General features: G+C 41.6%; 1 protein-coding gene across 2 annotated transcripts; it reads left to right on the top strand.

Moving 5' to 3' along the window:
* The first annotated feature begins 2,386 nt into the window (after positions 1-2,386).
* LOC104635452 (poly(U)-specific endoribonuclease) lies at positions 2,387-12,197 on the top strand. 2 transcript variants are annotated; one of them, XM_075759691.1, is made up of 7 exons: positions 2,387-2,624; positions 7,305-7,404; positions 9,161-9,272; positions 10,456-10,577; positions 10,659-10,771; positions 11,364-11,517; positions 11,940-12,197. In XM_075759691.1, exons 1-7 carry the CDS (start codon positions 2,614-2,616, stop codon positions 12,195-12,197), a joined length of 870 nt encoding a protein of 289 aa, XP_075615806.1. In that variant the 5' UTR covers positions 2,387-2,613. The 2 variants fall into 2 exon arrangements, with proteins under 2 accessions (XP_075615806.1, XP_010300568.2); XM_010302266.2 differs by lacking the exon at positions 2,387-2,624 and adding an exon at positions 4,951-6,167.
* The last annotated feature ends 395 nt before the right edge of the window (positions 12,198-12,592 follow it).

Raw genomic sequence — 12,592 nt, forward strand, 5'->3', positions numbered from 1 at the left:
CTTGAGAATGAATGCTTAGGGAAGAGCAGAGACCTCGAAGTCCCTGCTCCCTGCTCTCAGTGAGCTCTGGCCTGGCTAGGTCACTGCTTTTCAGTGCTGGTCAGCTTGTAGAGACTTGGTGGCAATAGCCAAAGCTCCCATGCAAATGTCCAGCAAACTCAGTTTCTCAGAAACTTTCATCTTCCCTATACCCACACACAAAAGGTAACCCAAAGGCTTGCTCTGGCTTCTCCAAGGAAAGGACTGAGCCTGCTGTAGATCTGCACAGTGTTCTAGCTGACAGCTTTTTACTCAGTTTCCCTGAGTGAGCCTGTCCAGTGCAAATGTGTCCTTCATGCATATGTGAGCACTGGCCACTTTGGTCTGGAGCTTTGTAAAGCGCAGTGTTCTCACTCATCCCCTCTAGATCCACCAAGAGGTTTAATTTAACTCCGAATGAGCCCTTTTCCTCTTCAGAGAAGTTTAGGTACCTGACTAGAGGCGACAAACCAACACTTGTCCATTGGCCACCACAGTTAAAAAGCAAAATAGTTAGTCCAGAAATGCAGAGAGGTGCCTGCACGCTCTAGAAACAGGCCTTATTCACAGGGTTTCCTTAATCCTTGACTTTAGCAAAGGTCAGCATCTGATGCTTGAGGTGGCAGTTCTGTTAGGCAGAGCATCTTCCGCAAGTCTATTGCCCCATTCCTTTGGAAATGCTGTTCACATGTGAGTGAGACAGCGCCAAATACTCTCCCTATTCCCTTGTGCCAGAACGGAGAGCAGGGGAAGCCCGACCTCAGTTCCTGCAGAACAAACGTATGCTGCCCTGTGCAATGGGTTTGACAAAGCATTGCCTGATCTCTTCAGCAGAGAAAGCCAATCCACGGTGTTAGCAAGGCCACTCTCTGGACGCTCAGGTTTTCTTACTGACTGCGTTAGACTTGGAAATGACCCAGATTCTGCGCTGATCTCATTTGCCTTTGATCAGCGCTTCGTTTCTGTTGGCAAACGCTACCTTTTATACTCTTTGGGATCCTTACGTTTTTCTTAGCTCAACAGCTAAATCATAGGACAGAAGTTTTACAACAGATTTAAGTACATGTTTAGTTATGAAATTGCTTGTGATGCTGCTGATCTGACCTGTAATTTTATCAAAGATTAACTTAAATCCACTGACTCCAGCGATGATGCTGCTTGTAAATGGAAATTCCCTGGGTTTGCATCTAGGCTCTTTCTGCTAATGTGCAAAAAAGAAGTTGCAACTTTCTTATGGACAGAGTATGCCGAATGGCTTTTGTATTTAAAATGAAAAGCCTAGGAAAAGACTTCCTGCATTCAGTTCCTGATAAACAGACACTGTATTTTTGTGACTTATCTTGCTTATCCAGAACTGCAATAAATAGTAACAAAAAATGGTAAAGAAAAAATTCTGTTAAGAATATTCAATTTTGAGATACATTAATTTCCCCTACCCATGTCAGAAGGAAGCTTCACTTTTAAGTGAGCTAGCTGCATGTCCTGTCCCCTATGCAATTCCATGTGGCAGGCATCCTCATTACCTGCAGCTTTGTATGGCTCCAACATGATTCTTTGAAGAGATACATGGACCAGAGGTGCAGAACCATTTCTATAAATAGGAGCTTAATATCAAACCATTTTGGCTTCTGTATATACATATATACAGTTTAAACCTAAAGCTATGTTTTTAAGGAATTAATTACTATGAAGAAGAAAAAGTTTAAAATATCATTCAAACAAAAATATGCTTTAAACCATCTAAAGGTTAATTTAGCCATATAATGACTGCATGCTTTCCAGCACCAGCACTGGAGTGGGTACCTGCACTTACCGGCACCTGCCACCCCTCGTTTCCAGTGGTGCATGCAAAGTGCTGCCTTTGTAAAACATTTCCTGGTTATAATGCCTCCTAATATTCACAAGGTTGCAAGTAGCAATTTCAGCTGTAAATAGAGAAGAACACTTTTTTTTTTATTTTTCTTCCCCACCTATTATTTTTTTGATCCCTGTTTTTTTACCATCTTCCCTTCTATTGTCAAATAATAACTGTATATAAAACAGCAAGACTAGAATGGCCCGTCTATCTCAGTCAAGGCTTTCAGACCTGAAGAGCTTATTTCTGGGCCCAAAATTCATGCAGGGATCTAAAAATCTGTTAACAAATAATCCAACACAACTCCAGAAGCAACGCCGTGACTCGTGTCTGCAGTTCATACAAGGATCTCAGATTCGTATCTGAAAACCCAGGTGGGAGAAGGCAGCGGTTGCCGTGCGTCTCTTTGCCGTCACCTTCTGTGTTGCCTGCCATACTGATTGTCTGTGGCGATAAGGTGAAGCAAGAACCTGGTAGATGTGGCTCTGACTTCCTGGTCTGAGCGTGCCTGTGCTGAGAGAGGCGTGAGACATGGTACTGTCCTGTCTTCATGTGGGGTTTGGCACCTCCTGCTTCTCCCTTGCCTTCCTGTGCTGTCAGTCTGAGTGACAGTCCTCAGCGGGCAAGCGGGGTATAAGAGGGAGACAGATTCACGCCTTGGACTCCCAGAAGGATTTCTGGGCTTCAGGTTGCATTTTCACTGCTCAGTGTATTTGCTAAGAGAAAACCTTCTTCTGAGCATGGCTGATGGGTAAGAGAAAATCATACTAATTCTTCTCTAACATGAAGGGCAGTGGGATGGGATATACTCATCTGGGAGACGTGTAAAAGGGAGTTATGTGAAATGCAGCACTGCAGTAACGCTGCTTCATGTTTCTATTCTGTTTTACTAACTCACCTCAGCACAAAAAGTTGGTGAGACAATTGAATCATAAGATGTTTTAGCAAAAGAAGGTGGTGCTAAGATCAGGTTTTGCTTAAACATGGCTGATAACATAGAATCGGTTCTCCAAACATCACCTGCGTGCTCAGCACCTTGGCAGACTGTTTGCTGAGTAGCTGCCCACTCTTATGTTTGTCCCTTGACAATGCATTTTCCTTTCCACCTGCAAAACCTGTCTTATTTATCCTTCGGCATTTTAAATACCAACTTTAAACTAAGAAAAACATCACTGAACTCAAGTAAAAGTAACATACATGCTGTCATAAGAGGAAAATTGAGAGAATTGTTTGTATCTTCTATTAACCATATAAGCTAATGCATGTATTTCACAACATTTGAACCATTTTTTTTTAATGATTGGAAACTCCTTGTAAATGGCTGCTCATCAGGCTTTCCAAATGCTTTTCTTCTCTATGCCAAGATTAAAGGCTTTTTAAATATTGGATGTTGTTCAAAGGATCTCTGAAGGTAAATTTACTATAGAGAAGATGTTCAGTCAAACCTTCTTTGCAGGCTCTGTGTGACCCATTTGCAATACATGTTTTTCTTGCTTTGACCTGTTGACTTGCTCACATGATTCGCCACCGACCCTTTAATTCTCTTCATGTCTTGAGTCATTTTTGATTTCTTCTTGGGGTATCGTTTTGGATAGAATGAAGGTTCCATGCAAGAAAATAATTTGGAAAAACAGGCACACCGTGTGAATGTTTCACTTGAAAGCTATAATAAAATGGACATATTAGATTCTTTTGCTCTAGCTGCACTGCTGGTGCACTAGTTACTATTGCAAAGAGCCTCCCCCAAAAGTTTTCTCAGCTCTTAGAAGTGAAAACTAAGTGTTCTTGTTATTGGGGTGGTGCTTTGTGCACATAAGCACATCCAAGCAAGACTCCAACTGGACAAAATCCGACTGGCCAGACTTCTTGCACAGAAATAATTTATTCTATGTGAAAGCACAAATCTAACAACTGAGAGATTTCACCATAGGGAGGGGGTAGAGAATTAATGATAAAAATCTCTGGTTTGACTCATACATGCAATCACATTGACGACCAGAGAAATACACAATACTCTTTTTTTCAGGAAAACCTTACCTACATTCTGTGTGTCATGGATTTACATGAAGGTGTTGGGCTGTTTCTCTTTGAAGTTGTCTCATGTGTAAGCTAAGTTTATGGACCTTTTTTAAAGAAATACTGCCCAGAAAGAGTTTTTACAAGATGACTATGTAAGTTGCTAAACAAGTTCTTTGCTTTAGCAGGGATATATTTTTCTTTATTCTAATCTTCAGTTACAATGTGTACAGGTGCTCTGCTCTGTTTGAAAACTAAAGGGATAACAAAAAGGAGAGGAAAAGTCCATGATGATATTGTGGTAGCACCCAGCAGAGAAAGAGGAGAGAAAAGGCTTTTATTTCATAAAATTAGGTGACTTTAGAGCTTTGGGACACATTTTCCAAATGCAGGAATGCATTTAGTAGAAGTATATTTATTAAATAAATATGAGGACTGAAATCTGTAGGTATGTTCTTGCTGTAACCCTCTCCTGAGTAGACACCTTGAGCTTAGGTGATATTCCATAACATTTCTAGAGGAGGAAAGATCAATCAGGGCCCTACAGTCCTTTATAAACACAGGACAAATCTGCCAAGAGCAGACCAAGAAAAAGCAATAGGTATTGAAGGGATGACAGATTTACTGTATAAGTGACTTTTACCAAAATACATACATACATACTAAAATATGTCTATAAAATGCCATAACAAAATATTTTTAAAAAACACCCCTAATATTTCACATACCTTGGATGTTCAACGGACAGCAGACTCCTATCTGCCACTGGTAGTTACTTCCAAAAGAAAAACTGTAGTAAACATAATATGGTGGCACTCAAACAGATGAGGCAAGCTGATGCAGAGGAGTAGACAGCAGGAGGGTCCAGAACCCAGAAGAAAAGTAATCCAATAGAAGCAGTTCGGTCCAAGGTAACGTGAACGTAGATGGTGCTGGAAGTTTGAAAAACATCTACGGTACTGTTCTGTGAACTTGCCAATTCTGTTCTTGGGTCTTAAGCTGAGCTGCTGAGATGAGCAGTTTTCTGTTTAGTGTTGGTTTGTAAGCTCTTTTGAGAAGGAATTGCTTAAGACTCTGGAAAGAATGTAGGGGTACGGCTGAAAAATAAATAAAAATGCTGCCGTTGGTGGCTTCTGTGATATGCCATGAGGCTAACTCCCCATGAAGTTGAGCCAGTGGCTCATTTGGGGTGCACTCCCAGTATTGATAATGCGATGCCACAAGCCACACTTCTGCTGTATAAGCAGAACCTGGGGTTTGGGCAAGGGCTGAATGTATCTCCTCTCTGATAGCCTCCTTCTGCTCCACTGTAAGATCCATGCAAGTACTTGTCCAACCAAAAGCCTTCCTTCGTATTTCTGTTTAACCCTAGCAACAAACATATCCTTTGGCTCCCCTATACTAAAATTTTTGGTCCTTTTCCTTCTTTCAGGTATTGACATCCATTCAAGCCCAGTTTAAAATTCAAATGATCTTGTAGATTTTCCATCAATCACAATTTCAAAGTATCACAGAGCTCAAACGAAAACGGACTGTCAGTGCCTCCAGTGTAGCTGATGTACGCGATGGCTCAGATTCCCAGCTGCAGGCAGACTGAGGTGTGGCAGCCAAAGTAGTTACGGTTTTATGCCCTGCCCTTCTGTAGGAGGTTGCTTTCCCCACTCTAAATAATGCTGAGTACAGTATGAATATCATATATGTTCTTTATGCTCCTCAGCTGCTGCAGCTTATCCTCTGGTGCATTAATATAAACTGGCTGCTTTTGGCTCTCAACTCAGGGATATGAATTTCTTTGGGCAATAAGCTCTCAACGAGTTAAGCGCAGATTGATTGTGCTTTTCAGGATTTAAATCTTAGGCTGTATGAGTTCCATCCCACAGTTACACAGGCAATTCTGGAGAAAAAGATTCCTCAATAATCTGAAAAAAAGAAGTCCCAGTTCTCCAGGGAAAGTTTGCTACTTTCTTTCAATATGGAGTTTAGACCAGCAGTTTCTGAGCCAGGCACCAAGTGCAATCCAGGACAGGAGAAGGTGCATAAAATCTTGCTTCCAGACTATTCTCCCACAATTTGATTAATGCCTTCTTTTCTGCTATGACTTCTATTCCCTCCCTGCCAACATACGGGGCAGGTGCCTGCCTGCCTCACTTTTTGCTCTTCCTGGCTCTCAAGCTGCCTCACAGCAAGGCTGCCACGTCAGAAGACTGTGACCTTACCACAATATTTGTTTGCTCTTTCTGCTAGAGAAAATGGAATTTGCTATTGGCAGGAGGACGCAGTGACTATCTCCATCCTGGCCAGAATAGAAGACATAACAGTAATCTGTTAGGAGGTTCAGAGTTGGGCTTGAAGGTGCCTCGGTTCAGTCTGGGAGAACCAGTTAGAATCACAGCAAGTTGCCCAAGTGGCTATTTGAAAGACATGCCCATTGTTGACAAATTTCTGCACTTTTTTCCTTTTCTTGAGAACATCTGCTTTGGAGGAGAAATTAAAAATTATCAAGTGGTTCTTCTCTGGGCTTCAATGCATATGCTGGTTTGTAACTGATTAATTCAACTGTCAGTCATTTAAAGATTAATCCACTTCTCTCTCTTCCCCACTCTGTTCTTTGTCTTGATCTTATGTGTTGGTGTGGACACAATGCCCTTGAAACTGGAGCTACCTTTGGGCGGTTCATCACAATAACAACTCTTCCTAAATACTGTTGATAGATGGATGGACAGATAGCTAAAAACTATATGCTGTTATCCAGGACAAAATTCCATTGAGGAAAGGGCCAGCCTGGGTAGGTTTGTATGTGCACTAGAGATCAGTGGATGAAAAAAATTTATTGTATGCAGACCCTGTGTTTAGAGTATTAGTCACTCTTCATCACGCTAACTTTATGCTCGGTTAACCACATGTCTGGGTGAAGAAAAGTATCTCTAGTGTGGAGTCTTGCAAGAAAAAAGGTAGGAGGTGTTGTATATAAGATTGCTGGTAGAAAAGCAACAGAGAGAGAATTCTTTGCATCCTGTTTTGTTGTATAGTGTTGCCACACGCTGGTAGCAATCTCATGCTTGCCTCTGGTTTGTACATAAGAATCCTCCTGAATGAAACATCACCGTCTTCATTTTTATTTCACTGCATGGAAAACTGCGGGAAGGCTTATTGACAAGAACTTTGTTAAAATATACTCTTAGGGAAGGCTCAAGTTTCCTTACAGGTTATCTGCATTCTTTAGATATGAACAGGAACCAAAAGCTCTGCGATTTTTAGAGCAGCACTAACAGGAAGGTTTGGGGAGAAGAGAAAGCTCTCCTGATGACAAGCAGTATCCAGATCATAAGTGACATTAGAAGACTCCAGAAGTGACTTGCAGAAATAACAGCATGTGTCTTTTTTAACATGTGTACTTCTCTGGATTTCTTGACAGGAAGGCCTTAAATCATGAACTTTCTAAACTTTTCAATGAGATGTGGGATATGGATGTTAACCGCCTTACACCTGGGAAAGACTACACAATTGATTTGCAGGTAACCGATTGCTAAGTCCCATGAGCATTAAGGGCAGTATGGTACTGTAGGAAAAAGTGTCTGCAAAACTGCCTTTTCCTAAAAGAGTTGCCTATGCTTTGTCATTTCCACTAATGGCATAGGCAGGACTTCCTAATGACGAAGCATCACCTAGGAGAGGGAACAGGACAGAGAACACATTAATGGTCCACACTACCTGGACGCTGGTTACAAGTGGAGTCTCTCAGGTGTCTGTCTTGGGTCCTGTAACATTTAATATCTTTATCGGTGGCCTGGAGGAGATGGAGTGCAACCTTTCCAATTTTGCAGATGACAGCAAACTGTGGTGATGAAGTTGCTATGCTCAAGCACAAGGCTTCTCTTCAGAAGGCTTCCTTATAGGCAGGCTGGAGGAATAGGCTAAGGAAGGAACATCATGAAATTCAACAAGGACAAATGCAACCCAAACAGGATGCCCAGAGAAACTGTGAAATCTCCATCTTTGGAGGTTTTCAAGACCCAACAAGATGACACCCTGAGCAGTATGGTCTGAATTCAGTGTTGACCATACTTTGAGCAGGACTAGAGATGTCCTGAGGTCCCCTCTACCCTGGATGTTTGTGTGTATGTCACTGCTTGTGTGTACGGCCTGGGTGACTTGCAGCGAGGGAGAAGGGGAGATAGGTCCCAAGTCATTCTTGAGGAAATAAGGGAGGAATTTGAGGAATTCCTGGGTCTCTCTTGGAGAGTGTGGAGTAGCACAGAGGCATTGGTGAGGAGGGTTTCAGGCTTGTTGCTACCAGTCACAGGGACCTATGAGGGAGGAGTGAATATCAGATTTGATGAGCAGCCATTTCGCTCCTTGCCAGGTCAGTGTGATACAAACATGACCATGTGTTTTGGCAAAAAATTGCAGCAGGCCACTGAATATTCAGTATCCAATTTTGTACTCACACAATTGCTCAAACACTTTATTTTAATGTTGCTTCATATATAAGGTATAATTTTCTGTTGCTGATAACCTTGAAAAAGGGGTACCTACCTCAGAGCAAAATGTGTCTGTGGAAACCTTCTCCCATACAGTTTCTCCATTTTTCAGAACAAGGCTCTAGCTACCCCTTGCCCATGTTAACAAACTGCTACTCATCTTTTCTCCTCTTTCCTTGAGAATGCCCTTTTTGGAACAGAAACTTGAAAAGTGTCAGGAAAGCCTCCTTTCCATTTTGGATGTGCTTATTGGTAACATTGATTAAAATGCCCTTAAACATGGCCAACCAGAAGTGTTTGAAAACTTCAGAGCACCAGGATGCACCAGTCCAAAGCTGGTGGAGCTGCACAGAACTATCTTGGCATCTCCCTGGCCTCGTAAACTATATGCAGTGGGTCTGTGGGTTACAAATAAACAGAGAAGGAAGGTGCACAAATCTTCTTTTTATTTATTTGTGGTGGTAGGGAGCCTTAGCTCTACATTACTTCTCTTTATCATTTGTGATGTATATAGCATAGTAGCACAGCTAGTTACTGATCAGAACTGAGCTATCATCTCTGAAGACGAGTTAACAGAGCAATTTCAGGCTCTTACAGTGTCACAGATTATGTCTTTTTCTTAACGCTGGCAGTTCTTCTGTAATGCCTTCTCTTGTTTCTTAGGAAGACCATTCCTAACAAAGAATCGTGATGGCATTATGGGGTTTGTTTTGATTATTATAAAGGCAGACACTGTCTCCACTAAGGACATCTTACTACTTTCATTATTTTACTCTGGTGTTTCTCCTAGGGAAAAGCAGGTGCTGCACAGCAAGGTGACAGTGCTGTCCACGACAGCGCAGCCAGACATCTGTTTCACAACGTAAATGAAGAACACCTGAAGAGCATAAAAACTTATGCAAGTGAGACTCATTCTTTTGTTAATGGTAGAAATGACATGAAGAATCCATGTTGGGTTTTATGTGTTTGCCTAAAATGTAACATCATACATAATTTGGGTGGTGGTAAGGATCATCAGGCCGCCTGTCATTTGAAGGTAGTTTCCACAACATTTGCAGGGAGGTTACCTGTAGTCTCAGCGTCAGGAAGAACATCCTTTTGTGCCTTAGCCAAAATTTGAATTTCTCTGTGTTTCTTCCATTACAAAGTGAAATGGATGAGGCTCTTTTCATTGCTTTGATGTTATTCCTTGTACTGAAAATCAAGACACCAAACTCATCTTTCCTTCTTTGCTCACAGCTTCTAGCCCTTTCAGATAGCACTAGGTCCACAGCTACTTCTTGCATTTCTGTCAGGGGCTATACTTGAAGCATGTCTATAAATGTATGTTTCCCTCCCTGATTTTTTCTTTCCCCAGATAGAGTTCCATTAAGCTGACATAATAGGGAGCACCGTTTTTCTCTGTTCCCCCACTCCGCTCTGAGCCATGCAATCATGTGTCTAGTGAGGGCAGCTCTGGTACTCACTGAACCCTATGCTGAGTGCCTTCAGCTTGCTAACATGGCAGGAAATTACTTAGGTTTTTGACCTCAAGTATTTTTCTATCAGCTTGGTGTGTTGAATCAGCCCCCAAAGTCCACTGAGTGTCAGAGCATGAGTAGATGAGGTGAGGGAAGGGAGCAGGTGGCAAAAGGGGTGCAAAGGAGAAAATTAACCCATCCACTCACTGGCCACATTCTCAAGCCATCTCACGTAGGTTTATGCTGTCTTATTCTTCTACTGAAGTTATGCCCACAGACCCTTCTGCCAGCATAGTTCATAAGCCTATGTCTGTTATTTTGGTGGCCAGATTTGTTTTGGTAGAAGGTCATCAAGCACTTGGTTCCATACGGAAGCTCAGTAGCGAGCTGTTTATCTTAAAAAGAAGTACAGCAGTGATCTGGCTTTGAGTCACCTCTAGACCTACACTGAACAGCGTACCTGAGAATGAAATGTGACATATAAAGGAATGCCTTCTATTCTTTCAAGGCATATTATATGGCACCCTTTTATGATTAGACTCTGTAATGACTGGATCACAGGTATGGTTAGGCATATGGCATGTTCATCAGGATGAACATGCTGGAAGTTTCTCTTTTTCTGCAGCCTTTATTTCCTTATTGGACAACTATGAGACATCAACCGGTGTAGCAGAAGTAGTGACTCCAGAAGAAATAGTTGAAAACAATTGTTTTCTTGATGCTATTTTAGCGACCGAAGTCATGAAAGTAAGAAAGATCTTTTTTAGTCGCTGCAAACACTGAATTAAAAAGTAAACTGTGAATATATCTTGGTTTTCTATCCTTCAGCTAGCTCATGAATATCTGCTTAAAAAAAACTTAGCAAAGCCAAACCTTGCCGATTTCAAATATCAGCTGTATGACATCTGGTTCCAGCTCTATTCCAGGAAAGAAGGAGACAGGTACGTTTGATGGATATGGCCGCTCTCAATGCTATTCTGACTTAGGTAATTATAAGCCCAAGTGCCGTCTGTTACACACAGAACTGGAAGATAGCCTCAGAATATGGCCTAAATCAGGTGTTCATTGCTCCCACACTGATCATCTTTAAAGACTTACTGATCAGATAATTACAGTATTGGCCCTTGGGATACACCACTGGTGAACTGCCTCCAGCTGCATTTTGTGTCCCTAATCACAGGCCTTCAACCGCAGACACTCATCCACTTTTCTAATCTGTTCTTCATCAGTTTGTCTATGAGTCTGTTATGGGAGTCGGTGTCAGAAGCCTTGCTAAAATCTGGATAAGCAGCAGTGATGTATCTGTGGCATTTACTAGCAACCTTCATCATCAAATACAAATTTAGACTTCATGGCTAGATTTCATTGCAAGTTTTGTGCAAAGAAAGAAAACCCAACAAATCCAGACAAATAAAAAATCCTGTTCACAAATCAACCTAAACAAGCTTGTGCATCTTCTTGCCTTTTACCTCTACCAATGTGAACTATTTGAACACATAGAAGACCTATATATTATTCTTTGTTTTATTACAGACCTGATTCTTGTGGTTTTGAACATGTTTTTGTTGGAGAAACAAGGCGTGGTAAACAGATCTTAGGTTTACACAACTGGGTGCAATTTTACCTTCAGGAAAAGCGCAACCAAATTGACTACAAGGGATATGTCACTCGGAAGAACAAAACCAGGGTAAGAACAAACAGGGTACCTTTGCAAATAAGACAAATGGATCCAGAAATAAAAGCTGTGGCAATGAATCAAGGCACAATGATGCAATCGTAGGCCTAACTGCTTTGAATCTAATTTGCCCAGGTGTAAATAAGCAGAAGAAATACTAGCATGCCCTCAAGTCCAGCTTCTTTTTTTGCAAAAACTATTTTAAAAAGTAGTGCTGATGTTTACAGAATCGCAACACTGCTGAAGCTTAATTGAGATTAAATGCTCATGTACGTTCCAGAGGACAGGGAAAAGGCTGTGCTCCAGCTATAGCACCCTGGCACAGCAAGGATAACTGAATCTGGCAATGCTCTCAAAAATCTGGAGTTGGAAATTGTATCTGTCTGGTCACAGCTGTGTTGGAGATTATTCTGTTGTTTTGTTTATGCTTTCAGCCTAACAAAGATGACCAAGTTTTGAACATCCAGTTCAGCTGGAAAGGTTCGGTCAAGCCAATTGGAAGTACCTTTATTGGTGTCAGCCCGGAGTTTGAATTTGCCCTTTACACTGTCATTTTCTTGCTGGCTGAAGAAAGAGTCACACGTGAAACAGTGAAGATAGAACAGTATGACCTACAGATGGTTGTTTGCCGCCATGGGCAGCATATTGGAACAGCATATCCAGTACTCCTCAGCACCAGTAATGAAGACTAGTAGTTAGAGTCATCAGGCAACATTGCATTCTTTTTTGAGGGGGGGGGACAGGACCAGATGGCAGAGTAAATTGATGTGTTATACAAGTAATTTTGAGTAAAAATTGATGACTCACTTTTGGTCTGCAATGAGGTGTTTAGCTAATAGTGTGCCATGGCTCAGTGTCTGACAAACCTTGAAACATCCTGCTGCTCATATTAAAGACCGGATCAAACATACATCAGCCTTCCTTCGTGGATAACATTGTACTTTTCAGCAGATAATGGAATTGAGGAAAAGGCTATATTAAAATTGATACACATATTTCTCTTATTTGTTAGCTACTGCATATCTGAAAGAGCAATAACCCCATCTTGCTTACATTTTGCCTTCCAGACAGGAATTTTGATTTGGCA

The sequence above is a fragment of the Balearica regulorum genome, chromosome 1, assembly GCF_011004875.1.
Source record: "Balearica regulorum gibbericeps isolate bBalReg1 chromosome 1, bBalReg1.pri, whole genome shotgun sequence".
In the NCBI taxonomy this organism is placed as follows: Eukaryota; Metazoa; Chordata; class Aves; order Gruiformes; family Gruidae; genus Balearica; species Balearica regulorum.

Bases quoted from the DNA above. Each gene is read 5' to 3' on its own strand.
- LOC104635452 (XM_010302266.2), top strand. From the start codon at position 6,139: ATGGAATTTGCTATTGGCAGGAGGACGCA. The intron at 7,405-9,160 runs GTAACCGATTGC...TGTTTCTCCTAG, and splicing joins ACTACACAATTGATTTGCAG to GGAAAAGCAGGTGCTGCACA. The intron at 10,578-10,658 runs GTAAGAAAGATC...TCTATCCTTCAG, and splicing joins TAGCGACCGAAGTCATGAAA to CTAGCTCATGAATATCTGCT.